The sequence below is a fragment of the Microcaecilia unicolor genome, chromosome 2 (assembly GCF_901765095.1).
Source record: "Microcaecilia unicolor chromosome 2, aMicUni1.1, whole genome shotgun sequence".
Classification (NCBI taxonomy): Eukaryota; Metazoa; Chordata; class Amphibia; order Gymnophiona; family Siphonopidae; genus Microcaecilia; species Microcaecilia unicolor.
In genome coordinates, this window is record NC_044032.1 from 617,234,793 (window position 1) to 617,261,187 (window position 26,395).

The 26,395-nt window shown below is 42.1% G+C and overlaps 1 protein-coding gene across 3 annotated transcripts in view; it reads right to left on the minus strand.

The window, feature by feature from the left end:
• DCLK2 (doublecortin like kinase 2) overlaps positions 1 to 26,395 on the minus strand; it is a 341,471-nt gene that overhangs the window by 209,135 nt on the left and 105,941 nt on the right. For all 3 annotated transcript variants that reach the window (XR_003940738.1, XM_030191660.1, XM_030191659.1), the window contains exons 3-4: positions 7,332 to 7,434; positions 1,512 to 1,607 (exon numbers count right to left, since the gene is read on the minus strand). Coding sequence is in view for 2 of the 3 variants with exons in the window: in XM_030191660.1 (XP_030047520.1) it covers positions 1,512 to 1,607; positions 7,332 to 7,434 (199 nt within the window). In the remaining variant the exon portion in view is untranslated. The remainder of the gene's footprint in view (positions 1 to 1,511; positions 1,608 to 7,331; positions 7,435 to 26,395) is intronic.

Below are 26,395 nucleotides of genomic sequence, written 5' to 3' on the forward strand. Positions count from 1 at the left end.
TTACACAGGTGAAAACACAAGAGCCTCTTAGCAAGGAACTGGTTTACACCTCTTAGGGACCAGTATTCAAGAGATCTATGTGGTCACCATGGATAAATTCCCTCATGTTTTCTGAGGAGCTAGGAACCAACAAGAGAACACCAGTATCCTACTTCCATCTCTTCTGCTTGCTCTTCTGTTGTCCTCCCATTTCTCATCTCATTGTCACTTCATAAGATACTAACATTTTTATTTTCTTCAACCCAAGAGATCTTCCTTGAGTTCCCATAAAATAACTGAAGGATTCCCTCCTGCTGCACCCCAAGAACCCCCCTCCAAGTCATCCATGTTGCCATGCCTTCCCCATTCCCCTTTATCCTCTTTTCTCTTCTCATCGCCTTCTGTTATGTATGGCGAGACTCCTTTTCTCTGCCTTTATACACTCCTCCAGTACAGCTATCCATGAGGCCAAATAGCCCAGGCACCACCTTCTCCTGCAAGCTCTTGTAGTCCTTACATGCTACAGAGAAAAACATTCACAGGATTCTCTCTTCCTCTGGGTTCTCCCCAAAGTTGGCCTGTACACTACCTCCTCTGACCACTGTACATTACTTTGACATTATTATGTTAGCTCAATAAAAACAGCCAATAAAAGAAAACCTGAATCCAAATGAATGCAAAAACAGACCTCAAACCCACAAAGTTTAAGTGCATTTTTCTAAGTTTTTGATAAGTGTTTCATCATCATAAATCATTACCACATTTTCTGCATACCAAACCAATTTTTATAAAAAGAATGTGTTATCTTCAGTAGATAAGAATCCTAGCTCCAACGTACTTCTGCTTCACTGAACTCAATTCTTGTATGTCAAATGTCTGTTCTTCTCTTGAGCATTTCCGAAAAACATAGCAGCAGCAGCATCACATATAAAACCACATAACCCAAACCAACCAATAACAAAAGCATGTCATATTGGATCTAGCATTCTTATTATTGAATACAAACATCAGGCTACTTTGGAGTCATGTCAATTGGCCATCTCAAATCAATCTAATTGTGTGTCTTTCCACCAAAAATGAAAGATGCATCTCTTTGGAAATTCAACAAAAATTAAAAAATGATTATGATTGTGAAGTCCTAGTTATTCTTTTGTAATCTGCAAAAAACTGGAGGCATTTTACAGAAAATAAGTCACTAATGTATTTTACTTTATTTTACATTGCGTATATTAAAGAGAATGATTAGAATTGAACGCTGTTCTAAGTTCAATAAAAATATAATCCATAATACGCTTTTACTAGTTCTAGTATGCTCACTGGAATTCTACAAAAAAAAAAAAAAAAAAGAGAGAGATTACGTTAAGTAGTATTTAAAGATAAAAGATCTGAGCCCAGAAACCTTTCATCTTTAAACATGCATCACTCTTACAAAAAGATCTCTCAAACTAATTTCTAATTACAAAAACAAAATATGTATAGTTATGCAGTGAACAGATACAATATGCTGACCGTGCCCATTCCTCCAGCTTTACCTGAAACAGGCGATTTGCTGCGACGTGACAGTCCAGGGCTTTTGAATCCAGAATGCTTTGGTATGCGAGTATAACAGGACTTCATAACACGACAGTCTGGAAAAGAAAGAAACTACAGTAGTTCAACAAGTGTCTGAAATACAGCGGTTAAAACTGCAAATAACATTACCACGCTTGCGTTCAGCAACAACTTGAGGGGAAGGGAGGGAGAATTTCTTAATAGCTATTATCATCAAACCTTCAAAAGCACATGCTACTGTTTGAAGCTACTTCAGACATGGATTTTCAGACTTTCATAAGGAATAGCAGATCATGGAGAACTCCTTGTATCTGCACATTTCCTGCGGAATGCTTTGCACCCTGGCAAGAGTAATTCTTCTGTTAAAGGCATTAAGCACTAAAAATGTTCACAAACATTCATTTCCTCCCTGCTGCAACCCACTGGATTCACATTTGTGGAGTCCTAATCCAAGGATTATTTTGATAACAGAAATGTCTTTTGGGTACATCCCAGTTTTTTATTTTAGCTGAGTCACTGAGCATTTGGGTAGTGCCAGAAGGAATGTAGCTCACTGGTTTCCTGTCTTCATGGCAGATCACAGGCCAAAAAACTCCTACAGCCTCTCCCCTTCATCATGGATATCTCAATAGCTATCTGACATATTTTGGCATTTCAGAGGGGAAATACTATAGCTAAGCATTTATCATATTGCAATATGTTTATATCAGACATGGAAGGTACAGCAATTCACACCAAATGTGGACACTGATGTTCTGTTGCTTGTTAGGAAAGCAATCTTACTGATTACTCTGGTTTTTGAACAAGACTTGGACATACTCTGTCTCTATTTCGTAGTATGCAGACTTTATTTTTGGGACATAAAATTTGGATTTTTCCTGATCTAGTAAGATCAACACAAGAGCACAGAAAATGTTTCTTAGCCATGAGGGCAGAGATGCGAAGTCTGGGTGCTTCGTTCTTCCTTAGATATCCTTGTAAAGTGTTTAGTGAAACACTCAGGTAATTCCTATATATTCTCTGTCCCAGATCAGCTGAGATCCTTTTTAGATGCTAAGAAATCTTTGATTCCAATTACTCCCACAATTGTGTCCAATGTAGGTGGATCTTGGCTGAATTGAAGATATGATTTGTCTTGCGATGTTATCAATAGAAATCAAACAAAATAAAACATGGAAAAGAAAATAAGATGATACCTTTTTTATTGGACATAACTTAATACATTTCTTGATTAGCTTTCGAAGGTTGCCCTTCTTCGTCAGATCGGAAATAAGCAAATGTGCTAGCTGACAGTGTATATAAGTAAAAACATTCAAGCATTACTATGATAGTCTGACAGGGTGGGAGGATGGGGGTGGGTAGGAGGTATGCATGGGGACCATCAAAGCATATCATTGATATTCTAACAGGATGGGTGTGGATAGGTGAGGGGTGGGGTGATCAACAGAGACATACAGCTTTATGGTTTATAATGGGCTAGGAACCCCAGATCCTTGTTAAGTCCTTTCTGTTGGGTGTTAAAATATTCAATCATTCTGACTTCAAAGGTCTTACGTTCTTGTATGGTTTTAAAGTTACCTTTTCCATGTTTTATTTTGTTTGATTTCTATTGATAACCTTAAGAGTGGACTAACACGGCTACCACACTCCTCTACTTAAGATGGAAGATACCGCATACAGCCGCATGAAAAAGCAAATGAACAAACTTTTGGAAAAAAACAAAAGTGAACAGTCATCTTGCGATGTTAAAAGCCTTTTCTTCTTTTTTGAATTACCTCTAATAGTAATCCCCATAGAATGCTGTACTAGCGCCTCCATCTTTTGCGTTCTAGTGGAGTTTTTGTCCTTTTACTTTAAATTTTTGATCCTATGTATTTGATATGTTATTGACTCATATTTCTTTGTAATAAGATTATATTGCTTGTTCTATTATGAAAAACTAGTAAAAGAGGCCTGTTTCTAACAGAAAGGAAACAGGCTCTAGCAAGGTTCCAGGGCCCCCTCCCTCCCCCCCTCCTCCCCCCTCCTGTGACACCATCCCCAGGGCAGACCAATAGGAACTTGGTTACGAACCCAGGCAGTCAGACGGAAGTGCAGAGCAGTGGTGTAGCCAGAAGACAATTTTTGGGTGGGCCAACAGGTTGGATGGGTGGGCACTAGAGTTGCCAACTTTTTTGAAAGAGAAAAAACAGCAACCTGATGCACCCATGCTCTGTCCCTACCCCACTCCCCATAACTTCAATGAGGGTTGCAGTGCAGGCTTCAGTGGCTGCAGGCCAATTGAGAGCTAGGGGAAGTACAACAGACTGCACTATTCAGCCCCATTGAGCCACACATTCTGCATCCAGAGAACCTCCTGGCTCTCCACCAACAATGGATACAGAGCACAGCAAGGACAATTCTCCATAAAACTCATCATACAAAGAAATTTTGTTTTCTAGTGTAATCTCAATTACAGACATATTATAAATTAACTTTAAAAATATCTATAAAACAAAAGTCACTCAGAACCTAGAGCAAATCTACCATGCCAACACTAACTTCCAAAAACAAAGATCCTAACTATGAAAAAGAAGTGCCTTAAATATTATAGTAGGGCCCTAAAATACAAATACATTTATCAGGAAAGCTGAACAAGCCAAATTACTACAGAATGCTACATGGAAACTTCATGCTAACAGAATACCTCAGTCACACACACAAGACACAAATGCCAAATACAGAATAAGTGACCACAAACTCTAGAAATATAAATTAAAGGAAACCCCAAGAAACTAGACCTTGCATGTAGTACAACACCAGAGCAACAAGAAAGAAAGGCATTTGCTTCTGTGCAAAATATAAAGATGGCACATGCCAGGGATGGTGTTAGGGGATGGAACTAGGGCAATTGTGCTTGGTTCCTTGGCCAGAGAAAGCCTGCATGCTGGAAGCTGAAGGCGCAGCCTGGTAATGGACTTTGGGGTCCTTTCCTAGATTTCTGTCCTGGACCCCAGCCATGTTTAACATCAACTTTGGCAAGATGTACATTTCAAATCCAACATGTTATATTCACAACATTGAAAATAAAATATTTTTTATACCTTTTTGTTGTCTGGTCATTTTTTCTCAAATCATATTGGTCCTAGTCTCTGGTTTCTCCTTCCCTCTGTCTTCTCTTAACTCATTTGCCAGTGTCTCCTATTTGACATTTCTTCTTTCTTCATGTCCATCATCCATCTCCCATCTCTGTTTTCCTATATTTCCTTGTCCAGTATCTCCCCTGTGTTCATATCCCCTCATCCATCATCATTCCTCTGTGCACCTATGCACCCCATGCCCAGCATATCCCTTCTGTGTTCCTATTCTCCCCCTTGTCTGGTATCTCTCCCCCCCCCCTCTGTGTCCATATACCCCCCTCTCCAGTGTCCAGCATTTTATCTCTATTCCATATCCCCACCCCCCCCCCTTGTCAGGCATTACCCCTCTGTGCCCATGTGCCATCCCCATACAGCATCTCATATTTGTGTCCCTGTCCCCATGCTCCCACCTAATGCCCATCAACTCCCTTCTGTATCTGTATACTTCCCTATGTCCCCTTTCTCCCTCCTCCACACCAATGTGTCCCTCTCCTCTCTGATCCCATCCCCCCAACCAGCTTCTCTTCCTCTCTTTCCTTCCCCTTATGCATCTGGCTCTTTCTCCCTGCACCTCTCTCCCTTCCCTCTAACCCCTCCCATAGGTCCAGCACCTTTCTCCCTTCGCTCCAGCCCTCCTTGCAGGTCCACATCTGTCTGCTTTCCTTTCAGCCATCATCTGCATATCCAGCACCGGTCCTTCAGCACCACCCCCACATGTCCAGCATATCTCTCCCTTTCATCCAGCCCCCCCTACGTGCTCAGCACCTCTTTCCCTTTCATCCAGCCCCCCTACATGTCCAGCACCTCTCCCCTTCACTTCAACCCTCTGTGTATCCAACACATCTCCCCTTTCCCTCCACCCCCCCTGCATATCCAGCACCTCTCCCCTTCCCTCCAACACCCCCTGCAAATCCAGCACCTCTCCCCTTCCCTCCAACCTCCCCTCTGCAAATCCCAAACCTCTCCCTTTCCTTCCAACCTCCCCTCTGCAAATCCCAAACCTCTCCCCTTCCTTCCAACCTCCCCTCTGCAAATCCCAACCCTCTCCCATTCCTTCCAACCTCCTCTCTGCAAATCCCAACCCTCTCCCCTTCAACCTCCCCTCTGCAAATCCCAACCCTCTCCCCTTCCTTCCAACCAACCTCCCCTCTGCAAATCCCAAACCTCTCCCCTTCCTTCCAACCAACCTCCCCTCTGCAAATCCCAAACCTCTTCCCTTCCTTCCAACCAACCTCCCCTCTGCAAATCCCAACCCTCTCCCCTTCCTTCCTTCCAACCAACCTCCCCTCTGCAAATCCCAAACCTCTCCCCTTCTCTCCAACCTCCCCTCTGCAAATACCAAACCTCTCTCCCTTCCCTCCAACCCTCTCTCCCTTCCCCTCCAACCCTCTGCTCCTGGCAAGTCCAGCACACTTCACCCTTCTCTTCTCTCCCCTCCCCTTCCTGGGCCAGCACCCTGACTTCCTCACCCTCTCCCACCCCTGCAGCGCTTCTTTTAATGCTGTCGGCTGCTGTGCACAGTCTCCCACCCCCGCGGCAGCGCTTACACTTCCCTATGGCGCTGCCCGCCTGCCAGCAACTCTACAGATGCGTCACCGACGTCCTGCTCCGGGACCTTCCCTCTGACGCGCTGATGTAACTTCCTGTTTACGGAGGCTGGACGCGGAAGGCCCCGGAGCAGGACATCAGACGTCGGTGACGCATCTGTAGAGTTGCTGGCAGGCAGCATCATAGTGAAATGTAAGCGCCGCCGCGGGGGTGGGAGACAGTGCATGACAGCAATAAAAGAAGCGCTGTGGAAGGGATGGCAGAGGGTAAGTATCTTCTTTTGGGCGGGCCTGAGGCTACGCCCCTGGTGCAGAGGTCCAAATTATTATATAGGATTACAATAAATAAATTGTAAAAAAAACTGTACCTGATGTACACCGCCTTGGATGAATCTTCATAATGGCAGTTAATAAATCCCAATAAGTAAAAGAAATAGCCAAACTTACCACAGCAGTGACTCCATTAATGTACTACCCTCCCAGGCATCACAGTACAAAGCAGTAGCATTTTCACAAAGAAAAAACAAGACAAGGGGCCAAGATATGAAGTTGAAAGGAGGGAGGTGCAGAAGAAACGTACAGGGATAGTAAGAAATTTATTTATTTATTGCATTTGTACCCCACATTATCCCACCTTTTTGCAGGCTCAATGTGGCTTACAGAGTAAGGTTATGATAAAGTCAGTACATGGTTTAAATACAATTGATCATAAGCTGAGGTAAAAGAGGATTTAGATGGGCGGATGTTGGATAGGTTGTGTGAGAAGTGTTTTAGGTGTGCTTGGGTGGTTTGGGGAATGATTTGTATCATTGAGGGTGACTTTTGTAAGCTTTGTTAAAGAGGTGAGTTTTCAGAGCTTTGCGGAAGCTGGTTAGATTGTTCATGGTTTTCAAGGCCTTGGGTAACGCATTCCAAAACTGTGTGCTTTTGTATGCAATGGTCGTAGCATAAGCCTGTTTGTATTTCACTCCTTTGCAGCTGGGGAAATTCAGATTGAGGAATTTCCAGGCCGATCTTTGCAGGCATAATAAACACAGATGCACATGAGCAAACTAGGTGGGATAAGGGGTCCTTTTCTGTATATTTATAAATGGAAGCCAATATTAACCCTTTCCTAAAAAAAATACAATCTTACCGCTCTGATCCAATACAAAGTCATCTTGGGCATATCGATACTTCTCAGGTCCACAGGCAATGAAGACATCATCATCTCCGAAAAAGTCTTGCAGGCAGGTGACCTGGGAGGACAGAACAAGAACTGAAGCTCTTCTTTGGTTAGGAGCTTGGGTTGCAAATCTGCATTTACCTATGCCCAATTCTGTTACTAGCAATGAAAAAGCAACTTGTGCCAATTGCCTCCTGGTCCCAGGACTTCCCTAAACCCTGAGAACTTAGACCATGTTACAATTAGACACGCTACAGCTATGCTTATTATATAACTTTCATATGCAATTTATTTTTAAGACAACAGAAATCTATTACCCACACACTGCTGTACATTAACATTTTAGTTATTTTTAAATAAATTGCAGCTTTGCACAAGCACCTAACAGATTTGTTGCTTCAAAGCTTTTTTATATATATAGGTCTGCATAAAGACCATCTGTTAATAGCATTTATCAACATTAAAATTTCTTACATAAACACATCAAATGTCAAGAAAAAAAATTAACTCATGTTTGCAAGAGTTGGGAGGGTATCAATAAGACATGTAGCTTTCAGAAGTGCTTTTGGACTAAATGTATGTGGGGATATTATAAAGGTTTTTCTGTATGAAAAGCATGTTGTACACGTGGCAAGGCCTTTAAAATATTGTTAGCTCTTTACACATGCCAATAAGATGGGATGCAGCTATGTGCACCGTGCATAGTTTGGATGGAAAAGGGGTGACGCTGCAATGCAGATGCACATTTCAAAGTAAATGCACAGGATTCATGTGCAAATTTACATCTTCAGGGCAGCTGCAAATGTGTGCACATTTTATAAAAAGGTATAGAGTCGCCACCAGAGAGAAGGCAAAAGTACAAGAGATAAAACACCTGCATAACAGTGCTTAAAAGATCACCTCACTCAATACCAAAGCTACCCCCAGCACCTCCAGATCATCCTTTGGAACTATATGGCTACTGAATGCCAGATCAGCTGCTAAGAAATCTTCAGTGATCCATGATGTCATCTACAAACAGCATCTTGACATTTTAGGAAGAAAACTGAAACCTGGCTAGATGAAAATGGGAATTAACATTGGCTGAACAATGTCCAACAGGTTTCAACATCCAACATCAACCAAGACCAGGAAGACAGGGTGGAGGGGTAGCAGTCCTGATTCAGGATACAATCAAACTGCGCAAAATCATCATTCCCCCCAACTAAATGGATCAGAATCCCTTTTAATGCAGCTTGAGGAGGAGAAACCATCTGGCTGCTCATGGTATAATCGAGCACCTCGTAACACCACATCATCTGTGCAAGAACTCCTGGATCTGATTACTCAAGTGACCCTGAATTACCCTAGGATGGTGACCATGGGAGATTTCAATCTACACACTGAAACCCCAGATACCACCACAGCTTCCTTCCTGGACACAACGACAGCACTAAGATTCATCCAGTTGATCAATTCTCCAACCTATGAAAAGGGGCACATACTAGACTTGGTACTCTACAAAGGGGTTGACATCCCAGAATACCAGGATAGCAGTCTTGAAATAACACCCCTATCATGGTCAGACCATTTTCTAATTAAGTTTTACCTAACTGACCACCTGAAACAAATGGCACCTCCCAGAGTTTGGAAAGAGATCAGAGAAAAGAAAAAGCTGACTGCTGAGAATTTCCTTGAGGCCTTGGACTATCCACATGTGGGTGAAAAGACAACCACGGTGTCAGAACAGGTTGACATTTGGAATACACATTTAGCCAAGACCTTAGAGAAAACGGCACCACTAAAAATGTCTTATGCCCCACTCATAAATGCTGACCTTGGTTTTCTCCAGAACTTAGGATCCTTAAACATGAAGGACGGAAACTGAAAAGCAGATGACATAAGTTTTACCTGGATGAAGACAGGCTAAACTGTAGGAAATACATGATGAAAGTATCGCCAAGCCTCAACAGCAACCAGAAAACAATATTTCTCTGAATGCATTGATTAGGTTGCCAATTCAACCATGCACCTGTTCAGTATAGTAAACAGCCTTCTGCAACCCCCCACAACCGAACCAGACTGCCCAGTCAAAACTTAACTGCAATGATTTTGAGGCATACTTTGCTAATAAAAGTAAAATTTAAATCTCCACCAGCATTTACAAGCAGTCCCACCCAGTCTCCAATCTGCTAATCAGGAGTGCATAAACTTGTCCCCTCCTGATACAGACATATGGGACACTTAACCCAATAACAGAGGAGAGTCTTGACAAAATCCTAAGAGACCATCGACCAACCACCTGCTCCCTTGACCTCTTCCCATCAAAGATAGTGCAGCAGGCAAGTATGGGCCTCACAGAAGGCATCAATAACAGAGGAGAGTCTTGACAAAATCCTACGAGACCATCGACCAACCACCTGCTCCCTTGACCCCCTACCCATCAAAGATAGTGCAGCAGGCAAGTATGGGCCTCACAGAAGGCACCACAAAAATCGTGAACACCTCTCTTTCTAATGGGCAATTACCAACATAATTAAAAAGGGCAGTGGTACGCCCTTTGCTAAAGAAAAGCAACCTTGACCAGGACAAACTTGAAACTTTCTAGCTAGTATTCAACATCCCATTTTTAGGAAACTTATGGAACAGTCTGTGATCAACTCAATGATTGGCTGGAAGAGAGAAACTGGACAGATCCATGTCAATCTGGATTCAGACCCAGTTATGGAACAGAAACAATCCTCATAGCCCTACTAGATCTTCACAGAAACCAAGCCTTGGTGTAAGTACTGCTAGATTTCTCAGCAGCTTTTGACACTGTGGATCATAGCATACTACTTTACTACTACTACTTATTTCTATAGCGCTACTAGACGTACGCAGCACTGTACGCTCGAACATGAAGAGACAGTCCCTGCTCGACAGAGCTTACAATCTAATTAGGACAGACAAACAGGACAAACAAGAGATAAGGGAATATTAAGGTGAGGATGATAAAATAAGGGTTCTGAACAAGTGAATAATGGTTAGGAGTTAAAAGCAGCATCAAAAAGGTGGGCTTTTAGCTTAGATTTGAAGACGGCCAGAGATGGAGCTTGACATACCGGCTCAGGAAGTCTATTCCAGGCATATGGTGCTAGCACGACTGGCAGAAACAGGTATCAATGGAACAATACTTGCTTGGTTCAGATCCTATCTATCAGACAGGCAGCAGTCCATAATGTCTGGCAGCACCTCATCGCCACCATGGGTACTGACTTGTGCAGTACCACAAGGATCGATACTGTCACCTATTCTGTTCAATATCTACTTCAAGCCACTAGCCGAGCTGATTCAGTCGATGGACGCTCAGTTCTGCAGCTACTTATACCCAATGAACCTGACTTATCCACTGCCCTAAATAAACTGACTACTTGTCTTAACATCAATTCATTACATAAACACATCAAATGTCAAGAAAAAAAATTCAAGAATGGGCTAAAATCAACAAACTTTGACCGAACTCAAGTAAAATTGAGATTCTCCGAGTCCCTAACACAAGTAGGCACATACCAGACATCAAAATCTCTTTTGGGAAGTACGAACTCCCCCTCAAATCACAAGTCAGAAACCTTGGAATGAAGCAATTTACTCAGATTCCCCAAATCCATGCAACCTTCAAGAGCTGCTTCTACCATTTATGACAACTACGCTGCCTCTCTTCTTACATTGAGAAGGCAAATCTTGTCCCAGTTGTGCGTGCCATGATAACATCAAGACTGGATTACTGTAATGTACACTACACTGGTCTGACTACAAAGGGTCTGAACTAGCTCCAATTGAGGGAAGAAATTTTCTCCGATTCATTTTAAATTTACTACTTTGTAGATTCATTGCATGCCCCCTAGTCCTAGCATTTTTGGAAAGAGTAAACAAGCAATTCACGTCTACCCGTTCCACTCCACTTATTATTTTATAGACCTCTATCATATCTCCCTTCAGCCGTCTTTTCTCCAAGCTGTAACCTTTCCTCAGAGCGAGCCATCCCATCCCCTTTTATCATTTCTGTCACCTTTCTCTGTACCTTTTCTAATTCCACTATATCTTTTTGAGATGAGGTGACCAGAATTGCACATAATATTCAAGGTGCGGCCACACCATGGAGCGATACAAAGGCATTATAACATCCTCATTTTTGTTTTCCATTCCTTTCCTAATAATACCTAACATTCTATTTGCTTTCATAGCCGCCACCGCACACTGAGCAGAGAGTTTCAACTATCATCAACGATGACACCTAGATCCCTTTCCTGGTCGGTGACTAATGTTACCATCTATACACAAGAGCCTCTGCCAATATCCACCCCTTGCACAGAAGTTATTAGTCAAATATCGCTAAAGTAACACAAGAGCTTTTGTTATTAGGAAGTTCCATGATCACAATATACAGAAATTCAGTTTATGAATCTGAGGAGAAAAAAAATTCTACTGGTTGGTGTGCAGTTTTTTTGAGGAGGAAGTCAGGTGAGTTGAGAAACTGCAGAATGCAAGTGTTGATTTTTAATTTTATATTTTTAATTATGTTTAAACTGAGCTGGGTCCATCAATTTAGCAGAAAATGTTATTTCAGTTTCTAGCCTTTATATTCAAAACTAGTAAAAAAGCCCCGTTTCTGATGGAAATGAAACGGGGGCTAGCAATGTTTTCTTCTGTGTGCATGTGGGAGTGTGTGTGTCCCTGCCCTCTGGCCTCTCTCCCCTCCCCCCTCTGAGTCCTTCACTGTTACAGAGCCAGCGATTTGATTTCGTGCTCTGCTGTTTTCCTTCACTGACTGTGTTACAGAGAGGGCGGGGCAGACACTCATAGGGAAACCGGATATCTCGCCCCCTTCACACTTCCGGCTGGAGGCTTCATAGAACGTTGGCGTTGCCTTTTATATAGAGAGATAATCCTGAGAAATTGATTGCTATAGCTTAAAAGAATAGGGGAATACTGCATACAAAACTACACAACAATTTTTAAAAAGGAGAAACCCCTAAAGTGATACTTTTAATACCACAAAAATTCACACGATACTGCATTTAGATATACTGTAAATAAATCACATTAAAAAAAATCAAAGAGATAATCCCCTAGCCTCCTCTTTGATTTAAATGTCACGTCCAGAATAGTCATGTGCTGATAAACTACAACATATGCAATCTCCATAAAGTCCAGGATGCTGAATAAAGCATTTTAATTTAAAAAGCACATTTACTTACAAATATCCTAATCCAAGCTGTCACCTACAAGTCACTCAATGGAGTTTCAGCAATGGAAGCTTTCACCATGATCCCAATAAAAGGTTTACAAGGTTCTTTCTTTTTTTTTTTTTAATTGGATTGAAAAGTTGCTCACACGAGTATCCTAATAAATCCATAAACGGCCACATAAATGACTGCATGTCTACTGAGAAGATTTAAAGGGAAATATGAACCATGTACGTTTCTGAGAAACTGATTCTGTCAAAGATAGAGATTTTATATTTTATGGTACACTTAGAGGAAAGTCTTAAATTCAATAAATGTTTCAGCTGACGGCACACGGTATATGCAAAATCTCTCCAGAAATAGAGGGAAACCTATATCTATTAAGTAGAACTAGATGAGAATGAAATTTCTTTTTTTCCCTGACAGCTTCCTCCAGCTCACGTGGAATCAGCGGGTGCCATGAGTCTTCAATTCACACTACCTATGGATGTTTTTCCCGTTTTACATAGAGGTCCCTCCAATGGGCTGTTTGTGGCTTCAGGGGCTACACACAGAGGAGCTGATGCAGAAGTTTCCTGCATGGTTATGCAGGTTTTAAACATTGTTAACGTGAGGCGGCAATGCAGAAAGTGTTTCAGCACAATGTTAACTTGCACAGAAACCCTGACCTCATATCGCTTTTAAATGAATGAAAACGGTATGCAGCATTTAAGGGAAAAAAAAACTTAAGAGTTTTGGCCATGTGACTACCATTGGAAAAGTTCTGCCAGGTCTGGGTCAGTGTAGAAGGATTGGTTGAGAGTCTACCGACAGCCCCTCACTTATATCAACCCAACTGCTCTACTCCAGATACCTTTGCATCACCTTCCTCGACCTGACGACCTGGTTTAAAAAACAAATGATTATCCCTGGTGTTTAGTGGCGCCCTCCATCCACCTGACCCTTCACAGGGGTACCCTCGACCTCCCCCCAACTCCAACCCCCCCGACCCCACACACACTGCCTGGTGACTAGCAGCACACCTTCCCTTCCCTCCCCCTCAACCCCCCCCCAAAAAAAATCCACAGTATCTAGTGTATGCTCTGAACTACCCAAACCCTCCTGCAGATAACCTCCGACACCCCCACGACTCAAACCCCACTCCCTGCCCTCCCTCCCGACTCAAAAGAAATAAGCCCCACCAACCCTCCTGCAACCTCAAGAAAAATCCCCAACCTCTGGTGTCTAGCAGCACCCCTTCCCTCCCCCCTAACTCAAAAGAAATAATCCCTGGTGTCTAGTGGCACCTATTTGAACTCCCTCCTGTCATACCTCAAGAGGCAGGAGCCAAACCCAATCGCTCCTGCCTCTAGCACCACTATCTTAAAAAATGGCAGCACCCTGCCTCATGTGGTATATCCTGGAAATGCACTAGAAATGGCCAGTCTGCCAAATAAAGGGAAAAATTCCATTATATGTCAAACTGGCCCTGTCCCATACATCTCTAGAATGTACCACACAGGGCAGGGCAACACCATTTTTTAAGATGGTGGCACAGGAGGCAGAAGCAAGTGGGAATGGCTCCCACATCTTGAGATATGACAGGGAGGGAATGGGGTTGGATAGGAGCCACAAGACACCATGGATTATTTCTTTTAAACTGGGGAGGGGTCTGGGGGTACTTGTGGGACAGGTTGGCTGGGTGGGGAGTGTGCCACAAAAAAAATTATTCTCTGGTGTCTAGTTGGGGAAATGTCAGTCCGGGGCTGATACAGATGCTGGCGGTTTGCAAAAGTTTGTTTTTAAAATGTCACCCTTCCCACCAGTGCTTGGGCCAACTGCCGCTCAGGAATGGACAAGAAGGGTAATATTTTGCAATGAGCTGCAGATGCCTGCTGTGAATTTCACATGGTACTAAGTTTGCATGTGCATTGCTTATAGCATGCTGCCTTAGGTTTTCAGCAAAGTTTTGTGGTAGAGCTACACACTGAGCCGGCTTTACGGTGAGGCTTTTCATCCCAGAGGGGGTTAACAGATCCGACTGGGTTGTAAAAAGGGGGGGGGGGGGGGGGGGGGGGGGGGGAAGAAATCAACAAGGAAAGAGATTTCTCACTTCAAATGCATTTTCCAAATTTAGAAGCAGCCACTCACTCCAGGGATATGGATTTTAAAAAGTCAATATTCAGCCCAGTTCAGTCATCTTTTTTTGAACAATGACCACATTGATCCAATTTAGACACAAATATTTAGCACTGGGCCATATCTTATTTTGTTTGGATTTATTTACCACCTTTTTGAAGGAATTAACTCAAGGCGGTGTACAATAAGAATAAATCAAACCTGAGCAACAGACAAGTACAGCAGTAAAAATATTCAAATACTACAAAGTATGGCATAGAGGGGCATAATGGAACAGAAACGCCTATCTCCATGGGCGTTAATCTCCGAGAACGGGTCCGTGAAGGGGCGGACCGAACCGTATTATCGATAAAAAATAGACGCCCATGTTTTATTCGCCAATGTGTGAGCTGGGCGTTTTTGCTTTTCAGCGATAATGGAAAAGGAAAGTGCCCAGCTCAAAAACGAATAAATCCAAGGCATTTGTTCGTGGGAGGGGCCAGGATTCGTAGTGCACTGGTCCCCCTCACATGCCAGGACACCAACCGGGCACCCTAGGGGGCACTTTTACAAAAACAAAAAAAAAGGTAAAAGAGCTCCCAGGTGCATAGCACCCTTCCCTTGTGTGTTGAGCCCCCCAAATCCCCCTCAAAACCCACTGCCCACAAGTCTACACCATTACTATAGCCCTAAGGGGTGAAGAGGGGCACCTACATGTGGGTACAGTGGGTTTGGGGGGGTTGGACGACTAATAAGCATTAAGCAGCACAATTGTAACAGGTAGGGGGGATGGGCCTGGGTCCACCTGCCTGACGTCCACTGCACCCCCTAACAACTGCTCCAGGGACCTGCATACTGCTGCCTGGGAGGAGGGTATGACATTTGAGGGTGAAAATAAAAAGTTGTGAAACATCATTTTTTTGTGGTGGGAGGGGGTTAGTGACCACTGGGGGAGTCAGGGGAGGTCATCCCCGATTCCCTCTGGGGGTAATCTGGTCATTTAGGGCACTTTTTGGGGCCTTATTCGTGAAAAAAAACAGGGTCCAGGAAAAGTGCCCTAAATTCTAGCTACAAACGCATCCATTATCGGCGAAGGGCGCCCATCTCTGTTCGGGTGATAACCACGCCCCAGTTCCGCCTTTGACACGCCTTCGACACGCCCCCGTCCACTTTGTCCGCATCCGCGACGGAGTGCAGTTGAAAGCGTCCCAAATTCGGCTTTTGATTATACCGCGTTATTCGTTTTTGTGAGATAAACGCCCATCTCCCGATTTAGGTCGGAACTTGGGCGTTTTTCTCGTTCGATTATAAGCTGGATAGTATACTACTTAAAAATAAAAAAAATGCTTTAGAGCAAAAACATGAAACCAATACTATTCAGTTTGCCCTGAACAATAACAATAACCTATGAGATTATCTATAAGAAATATATATTAAAGAAAGGGAACCTCAGTAGCCAGGGGTGTCTACATTGATGATGTCCCCTTTTAAGTGGCTCTTATCATAGGTTTCAATTATCCTCTGAAAGAAACAACAGTGGGAAACAACTCTGAATCGGAGAAAAATCCACTGCAGCCAAAATAAAACAGAGGCAAATATTCAAACTATAGTAATCTCAAGGGTTACTGTCTTTAAAACACTGAAAAACATACACAAAATGCTACTAGTGCACAGGAAAAATTCTACTTAGCTTATCCACCCGGGTGGTTGCCGAGACTCATAAGCCTGAGAGGCAGATGGGAAACGAGGGGGCCCCTTGTCAAGGAAGCTGCATTGTGCCGCAGTGGAACTACTTTTGGAATTATACCCGGCTGGATATTTACACAAAGGCTTATGAGTCGCAGCAGCCACCCGGATGGATAAGCAAAGTAGATTTTTTTCCAGTGCACTAGTAGCATTTTTTCAGTGTTTTTACCCTTGAGATTACTATAGTTTTATATATTTTCTTATGTTTTTTGGCCGCAGTGGGTTTTTTTTTTTCTCTGATTCGGAGTTGTTTCTCACTGCAGTTTGTTTCAGAGGATAATTGAAACCTATGATAAGAGTCACTTAAGGGGGGGGGGGGGGAGACCATCAATGAGGTTAATGTTATTGTTTAGGGCAAACTGAATAGTATTGGTTTCATAGTATACTACTTACAATACCAACACAATATGTAACAGAACATTTTAACTGAAAGTGTAGAGCATAAGCAAAGATGGAACATACAGATAGGTAAGTGAGTAAGAGGAGTTAGAAAGTAAGGTGACTAATTTAAAGAAGGTTGCACATGAGGTCAGAGAGATGGTTAACATATAGATAGGTAAGAGAGTATCAACACTGAACACCTGGGTCATCAGATATTGGAGTGGACCCAATCTGTAGTGAAAACTGTAGATACCAGATTGGTGACACTCTTGATATACACCATTTAGTAATTATTGTCCCCTGATGCTGCCCCCTTGGAAGAAACATGTCAATCCTGTGTATGTAATACCCAGATTGCATAGTAAATCAAGATTACGTTTTGGTAGGATCACTCTGGGTTTTTGTTTTTACATTTTTTCATGTTAGATTTTACAAAACGCTTTCCTTGATTTATTGGTCATTCTTCACATTAGGTAGTGATAGCTTTACTGTTTATAGAGGTCTATAAAATCCTTGGTAGAGTGGAATCAGGCATTTACTTTTTCAAAATTATAAAAAAAAGACTAGGGAACACACCAAGAAGTTACTAAGTAGTACATTTAAAACTAATTGGCAAAATATTTTTTCATTCAACACAGTTAAATATTAGAATGTGTTGCTGGAGGATGTGATAGACGCAGCTAGTGTACCTGGGTTTAAAAAAAAAAGGTTTGGATGAATTCCATAAACCATTAAGGTAGTCATGGAGGAAGCCCCTGTTTAACCCTGGGGGCAAACTGCATGGAATCTTGTTACTTTTTGGAATCCTGCGATAGTTGTGATCTGGACTGGCAACTGTTGGAAACAGAATGGTGGGCTACGGAACTGTGGTCTGACCCAGTATGGCAATTTTTATGCTCTTATTTTATTAGTATGACCTATAATATACTTTCAAGCCTTAGCAGTAGCACTGGTGCAGATTAAAAATAAAATCAAAACAGCACCAATAACTCTCTTAGTGAATAAGAGAAAGTCTTCATAAATCCTATGACATGCCTAACAAAAGAGACTTACAATTAAAATCTGATTTTCAAAGTAGAAATGACTCATTCTATAAAGGTCTTTCAAATGCTAAAATATGCAAGTTGAAAACACACACTACATGTTCAAGCATAATTTCTAATCGTGAAAGGGGATTAGTGGAAGCAGGTCACTATTAACACATCAGGGGTCATATAATTATATGGGATTTCAGACTGAACAAAACACACATATAATCATCATCTTCACTCTTCCCCTTCATGACCTTGACAATTAACATGGCTTTTCAGTCATTATAAATGTCTGATTAGCACCATTATCAGCTCAGTCTATGTTATTTACTTTCAAACATCTCTGTGAATGATGTTTCGCTGAAATCTAATGGTATAGCATTTCAGAGCTCTATTAGGTGCCTAATTTTTAACAGATTTTTGGACTTTTTTCCTTTTTGTATGTACAAGTAAAACCTTTAATGAATCCAAACCTCAAGAAAATGATACATCTATCATGCAGTTTTACTTTATGTTCTATCCAAGAAAAATGGAGTTGGTAGAAAAGACTATAAAACTATACTTTTTACATTCCGAAAAAGGAATCGCATGTCCATTTTTTCCCCTGTAGTTAACATCCTTAATCTTCCTAATCTGAATATCCATTAAGTCTTCAATTTTCCTTTAGAAAGTTTTGTTGTTTTATAAATATTTTCATCATCCTGATCTATACCTTTAGAATACAAAAGCAACCAAAACTAAATCATGGATTTATACCAGGTAAGACCTTTTCCGAGTCTACTGTGGTAATCCCCTTCTCTTTTCCAGGTACCCACAAGATCTGATGCCCTGACTATTGACTCATTTCATTTTAGTTAGCTGCTATTTGACATGTGCTTTAACCTTCTCACCCCCAACTGAGAATGGTGATGGGTCTCCTTCGACTAGGTCTTCTGAAAGGGCAGTGAAGTCTAAGATATTTGCTGTAGTAGCTATGCCTTCATCAGTGGAACCTTCACAGAAAGAAGCTTCTTTTGGTTCCAAGGTTTCATTTTTAGACATCTAGAAAGTTATTACAAGAACTGAAGGTTTACTACAAGGCACAGTATCCCAACTATGTGATTTTACATCTGATGCTATGAGAAAATTCCAGGAGTTGGATTAGAAGATTGGTTTGCTCAATAAGACTGCATAGCAATGAAGCCCCAGACTCAGTCTCCTCAAACAACTGAGATGTCTAGTATTAAGAGCAAATCTCAATATTAACTTAAATTGGAAAAAATTGCAACATTCTTTAAAAAAAGTGAAGAATCTGTAATTTCTTTATTTTCCTGTTAAATTTCTTCAACACAATTTCAGCAGAAAGTAATTACTGGAACTGGTTGTTCCTAATTCCGAGAATGCTACTCTGAACAACTGAGTACCTATGTTTTCTCAGGTGGAGACTCCAGCTGAGAGGAGACTGGATCATTAAGAGCCATCTGCAAGCTTTAATTTAACCGTCTTTCTGGAGGACTCATTAAGACATTAAAACACGGACTATGACAGTTTAGTGAGGCATTAGATCATTTTAGTGCTGAACAGTATATTTGACAGGTTTAGGTCAAATGGTTTGGTGGTGAAGGAGCCAACAGAGCTGCTGAAAATTAATAATTCTGATATCCCTCCATCTAAGTTTGGAGGATTTGACAGTTTGCCGAATGTATTTATTTTTACATTTATGGCCCACTTTAATCTCAAAGCGGATTACATAAAAACATCACAATTGAATCTACGTTGAATCTGTTGAGAGTGTAAAACATTTAGGGCCCTGTTTACTAAGGTGTGCTATTGTTTTTAGTGCATACTAAAATTAGCATGTGCTAAACGCTAGAGACACCCATATATTCCTATGGGCGTCTAGCGTTAAATTTTTAGCACCAGCTAAAAACACTAGCGCGCCTATAGCATGCTAAACAGGGACCTTAGGTGTTTGGATCTCTCATGGATTGGATTTTTGACATCTTCAATGATTAATAAAGGCTGGCTATGCAAAGCTGTGATGGTTGAGAAGACTAAAATCTTATTTTCCCTTATAGGCTAAGTGTTGGTGTTTCTTTTGTATTATCCTCCTTGCAATTTTGTAATGCTGTACTGTTAGGACTCCCAAAAACGTTGATAAAATACAATTGGTACAAAAATGCAGTGGCCCGAATGTTACTGGGCAGTCCAACACATAAGAGTATATCCCCTCTATTGAGAGCTTCACTGGCTCTCAGTCGCATCAAAAGTCAAATTTAAGATCTTGTTGAATTTCAAAGCTCTGAACATTGCAAGTCCAGGATATATCTACATTAACAGGCTAAAGAAATATTTCAGGTAGGTCTCTGAGATCTGGCCAAGACCTCCTGTTAGAAGGATCACATTTAAGAGTAAGGATGTTCTCTGTCATGGCTCCCATTTTGTGGGATGCTCTCCCAAAAGATCCTAGAATGGAAACCAATATCCAACTGTTAAAAAAACAAACAACTAGTTTTTTCGGTGTTCAAGGACCTAAAACAATAGGCCAGAAATTTGGCTCTTTAGGGCCAAATAACTATAAAAGGGGAGCTGGATTAAGGGAAAAGTTTTCATTTTTTTTGTTTGTTTTTATTGTAATAGTTAAGCTATAAATGTTTTTGTGTGAATCACTTTGAACAGGTATTTTTGTTACTTGTATAAGCAGTATAGAATTTTTTAAAAATAAAAAGATAGCGATAAAGATAATGTGGAAACTCAAAATGAGAAAAACCTTTCTTCCCGAGGGAAACTTTCCACAGCCTGGTAAAATCAATGGTACTAAGAGGCGTATTTTCAAAGCACTTAGCCTTCCAAAGTTCCATAGGTTTCTATGGAACTTTGGAAGGCTAAGTGCTTTGAAAATATGCCTCTAAGTCACCTAGACTACTGCAATGCAATCTACGCCGGATGCAAAAAACAAATCATTAAGAAACTCCAAACTGCCCAAAACACCGCAGCCAGACTCATATTTGGAAAAACGAGATTCGAAAGCACCAAACCCTTATGAGAAAAACTGCATTGGCCCCCAATCAAAGAACGAATTGCATTCAAAATCTGCACCCTGGTTCATAAAATCATTCACGGTAAGGCCCCGGTGTACATGACAGACTTCCTAGACTTACCAACCAGAAACACAAAAAGGTCATCATGCACATACCTAAATCTCCACTACCCAAGCTCCAAAGGACTAAAATATAAATCAACCTATGCATCCAGCTTCTCCTACAAAAGCACACAACTATGGAATGCAATACCAAACGTCATCAAAACAATGCACAACCTAACAAACTTCCAGAAATCATTAAAAACCAACTTGTTCAAAAAGACATACCATAACGATCCAACTTAAACATCCTGACCCCTGTAACACAAAGAAACCTATACCAGACCTGGGCAAAACTTAACTCTTCCTCCCTCCGTTTTGCTAATTTACTATGTCACTCATGAACTCTAACGCATTACCACTCTGTATTTATCACACCGGAATTGGCGATCGCCATCATGGTACTATGTAAGCCACATTGAGCCTGCCAATAGGTGGGAAAATGTGGGATACAAATGCAACAAATAAATAAAACAAGATTCACTCTTAGTTTCTATTTCCATGAAAAGGGATAAACTTCTGGTATTAAAGGCTTATTTTACAATGAAGCCAGAGGGTTTTGGTGCTCCAGATTATCACATGCCACTCAGATACACAAGAAACTTTCTTTAAAAAAAGAAAAAAAGGCACGGTGTTAGAGCTAGGGGCTACCTTCTTTCTGAGATTTCCCCGTAAATGTGACCTGCAGTATCATGGCAACACATTTACTTTTATGGATCCTACCAGTCTGGAAAAGTTTCTTTTGGATAAGAGTTAGAATCAAGGGGAGCTTTAGGAGTTTATGGAGTTGGTGTAGGTGATATGTTGGAGATACAAAGGGTCCTTATATAGTTACTGTTTTAGGGTGTTTTTTAGTGCTTCCTTTCTTCTCCATGATGTGATCTTAGTTTGTTTTTACTGTATTTGAGAAGTGTTTACTGTATTTTCCTCATCTCCTGAGATGTAAATTTATGAAAATGTAACCACCCCCCAAATACACCTCTGTCCCTCTGTAACAAAATAAAACCACCAAACTTTGTTCTCAACATCTTGACCCCCCCTAGGGTCCAAAGCCATAGAGCAGTGGTTCCCAAATTTTTTTCAGTTCAAGGCACCCTCAGGTCACAACAATCTCCCCTCTCCCAGGCCACACATGTCTCCGCCCCCCCCCCCCCCCCCCCCCCCCCACAGGTCTCCATCTTTTTCTCTGCACAAATATAACAATGCTAGGGTGTCCCTATAACCAGCCCCTCCAAATGACACACTGATTATGATTTATAAGAAATGACTACTCTACCTATGAAAAGTTATTCTGTCATTATACTTCCTCTGTGTACATCTGTACGTTGCACAAGCCAGCATGTTTAAAAATATAAGTGAGATTAAATAAAAAAAATTTGCTAACAATAAAGAATGACAACTTGGATGCAGCAGCTCATAGGTTTGCTTGCTTTGTTTTGAATGAGAAGGGAAACAGAGACTGACCTATTGATTTCAACTTTTTGCCTTCAACCCATCTCCTGTTTTCACCCAACCTCCTTGGCAGTCGCCTCTGTGAGTCCCAAAGGCCTTCTGCTCCAAGTCCCCCAGTGGGTGGGACAAAAAAAAAGCACTGGGCCGCAGCAGCCTTTAGGCATGGGCTGTCAGCTCTGCTAGTCCTCTGCCCCCACTGACATCAACTTACATTTCTGGGGGCACAGGACTTACAGAACTGACCACATGCTTGAAAGGCTGCTGCAGTTCTGCGCTTGCTTTTTTGTTGTTGTTTTTCCTGCCAATGCTGTCTGCAGTGGTGGTTCGGGAGGAAGGTAGGTCGGGATTTGCCACAGCATCCCAGAGTATTTGCTGAGGCGTGCCAGGGCGCCGTGGTGCACACTTTGAGAATCACTGCCATAGAGGGTCTTACAACTGTCTTACCTATTCATTCATCACGTCAGCCCTCTCCGTAAACGTATTCAAAACTTGTGATACTTTTTGTACCAGCTAGATTTGCTACCCTACCCCTCAAACAAAATTGCTATGCTGCATTTCATCACTCTAAATAAAACATTAACAGTACGAAAAAGCTAGGAGACAAAACCCAGCACCTGTAACACTCAAGGCTTTGCTGAACAGTAATCAGACCCCAGGCTATCACTACTCTCTGCATCCTTCCACCCAAACATTTTTTAATTTGCATATATTTTGCCTTTTCTGCAGTCAAATTTTGACAGCCATGCTGAACATTTTTTTCTTCCAACTTCTGGTTTCTTAGGATCTTTACATAGCTATTTCTTAACCACTAAATCCAGAAACTAAATATTAAAAATAACTTGAGGAGCCAACCACCAAGTGATTAATTTCAGGAAGACCATGCCAGCTGCTGATCTGGAATCTTTTAGAAATTGCTTTCTAGTCTCATTCACCGAGCTTGAACTGGAAGGTGGAACCCTGGAATCCCCTTCCCTTCCTCCCCCAACAGCTGGCTATCACTAACATAGGATTAAGTGAGGCAGGCTGATAAAAGGCTGTTTTAGGAGTTTGAAAAAGGTTCTTGTGAAGTTTTTGTTGACCCTTTAAAAGAAATCTACAATTTGAATACTCCATTTCTTTCCAGGACCAATGCAACTACACCATAGCATACTAGATTACAAAAAATACGTTTTATTCCTACTTTTGCGCACTGTTTAAATTTTGTACATTGAAAATATAGTAATATAGTTTGTCTTTTATTGGGGGTGGGGAAGAGAAGAAAGGAGCTACTGTCCTTTCGCTTCAAGCTCCCTGCTACCCGATCCCCATGGGGACACAAAATATTTTTAATCAGGTGGCAAGAGTCAAATGGTTTCTCACAATTTCTCAATCTACAAAATGAACTTATTTCTTCATCTTTTGGATGAGAAAGAAAACCTGTATAACATGTGGCAAATGGTAAGTGGATGCCCATTTGAGGTGCAACACTGGTTTATGTACAAACCAGTGGCCTAGTGGTTAGAGCACCGGTCTTGCAATCCAGAGGTGGCCGGTTCAAATCCCACTGCTGCTCCTTGTGATCTTGGGCAAGTCACTTAACCCTCCATTGCCTCAGGTGCAAACTTAGATCATGACCCCTCCTGGGACAGAGAAATATCCAGTGTACCTGAATGTAACTCACCTTGAGCTACTAATAAAAAAGGTGTGAGAGAGCAAAATCTAAATAAATATTTGAGATTCTACATGAAATGTTAATGTTGCTATTCCACTAGCAACATTCCATGTAGAAGCCTGCCCTTGCAGATCAGCAACCCGCGCAGGCTTCTGTTTCTGTGAGTCTGACGTCCTGCACGTACGTGCAGGACGTCAGACTCACAGAACCAGAAGCCTGCGCGTCCGCAAGGGCAGGCTTCTACATGGAATGTTGGCAGTGGAGGAGTAGCCTAGTGGTTAGTGCAGTGGAACACGGAATGTTGCTACTATTGGAGATTCTACATGGAATGTTGCTGAATGGAGGAGTGGTTAGAGCACCGGTCTTGCAATCCAGAGGTGGCCGGTTCAAATCCCACTGCTGCTCCTTGTGATCTTGGGCAAGTCACTTAACCCTCCATTGCCTCAGGTGCAAACTTAGATCATGAGCCCTCCTGGGACAGAGAAATATCCAGAGTACCTGAATGTAACTCACCTTGAGCTACTACTGAAAAAGGTGTAAGCAAAAATCTAAAGAAATAAAATAAACCAGAAAGGCGAATCCATCCACTTAAAGCAGATCATATTGTTAGCAGCACAGGAGGGGGGATTCTGTATAGGACACCCAGAATTAGGCACTCAATCTTTTGATCCACGTGCTAAGTAATTCCCTAAATGGTGGCTAATCAACAATAACTGGCATTAACAAGCATTTAATTGTCAGTATTTAGGAGTTATGTGCCCATCTGCCCTATTCTGTCACATGTATGCCTAAATTTCATAGCACACAATTCCAAAGGAGGCATGATTCATTGGGGGGGGGAAGCAGTCGGGAGCATTCCCAGAATTTAGGTGCAGTGTTATAGAATACTGGTATTTCTGTGCCTAACTGCCATTAGTTGGGCACACCAGAGGTGTAGCCAGACCTCAAAGGTGGGAGGGGGCCAGACCTCAACGGTGGGAGGGGGCCAGAGCCCGAGGTTGGGGGCACATTTTGAGTGCTGCCCCAACTTGCCTCCTCGCCCCATCGCCTCGCCTCTTTGACGCTTCCCCTCACCGCCTTGTTGCTCCCCCCGCAAAAACAAATACCTTCGCTGGTGGGGGTCCCCAACCCCCGCCAGCCGAAGCCTTCTTCAGCGCTGGTCTCTGGCGTAGTCGCGTTCGCTGTCCTACTCTTCTTTCTTCTTGCTCCTCCTGTGCACGCTGACACTCCTTCTCAGTTTCACGTAAAGGAGCGTCAGCGTGCACAGGAGGAGCAAGAAGAAAGACGAGCAGGGCAGCGAACATGGCTATGCTGGAGACCGGCACTGAAGAAGGCTTCAGCTGGTGGGGGTTGGGGACCCCCGCCAGCCAAACCAGGGGCCCGGGTGAAATTTGCGGGGGCCCAGGCCCCCCGTAGCTACGCCCCTGGGGCACATGCCAAAAAGGTCAATGCCTTGAAAACAATGTAACCGATTTTTATTGAAAAACACTCGTGCACTTCAAACAACAGTGCCTTCTGATAGAGCCAAAGAGAGAGTTCAGTATAGACTATCACCGCAGCCGAGCACAGATTTCAGTTGAGTCTAGCCGCCAAAACGGCTCACTAAAAAGCTGAATACATCATGTAAAACTCTATAAATAAGGCTCTAAATTTAAGTGAATCACTAAATTAAGTGACGTGAAATCAAATTCAGTGAATATGTTGTTCAATAGATATCCGAAAACAACTCGGACCCCCTAGTACATGGGGTACACATTTTTCCCCATAAATGATATAACCATCTGCTACTACCATAAAAAGTGGCAAAGATGGTAAGTCCAAAGTACTGGAATGTATGAAGCTAACAGGGGGAGACTTAACCGAGTTTTCAGCTTGGTCGCTAATTCACTGAAAGCCTCCAACATCCTACAGAAATTTCTGTTTCAAACCTTCTTCCTCAGGGACGCCTATACTGAACTCTCTCTTTGGGTTCTTTATTAGAAGGAACTGTTATTTGGGGTGCACATGTGTTTTTCGATACATATCTATTACATTGTTTTCAAGGGACTGACTTTTTTGGCGTGATATTGTTCAGTTGTCTTTCCCCGTGGATTCTAGTCACTATCGATTAGTTGGGCTCAAGTATTTACACCAGCTTTTGGCATGCGTAAATGCTCGCGCCCAAAGGCAGGTCAAAATGCATGCTAAGCTAGTGTTCTATAGAGCCTGTTCTACGCAGTGCACCCCTTATAGAATATTAGATTAGCGAGGATCATGCCGGTGCACAACTTTGGATGCCCTTTACTCAATCTATTCCATTGTCTAAGCAGTTTCACACCAAATACAGAATTAACACAAGGCAGAAATCT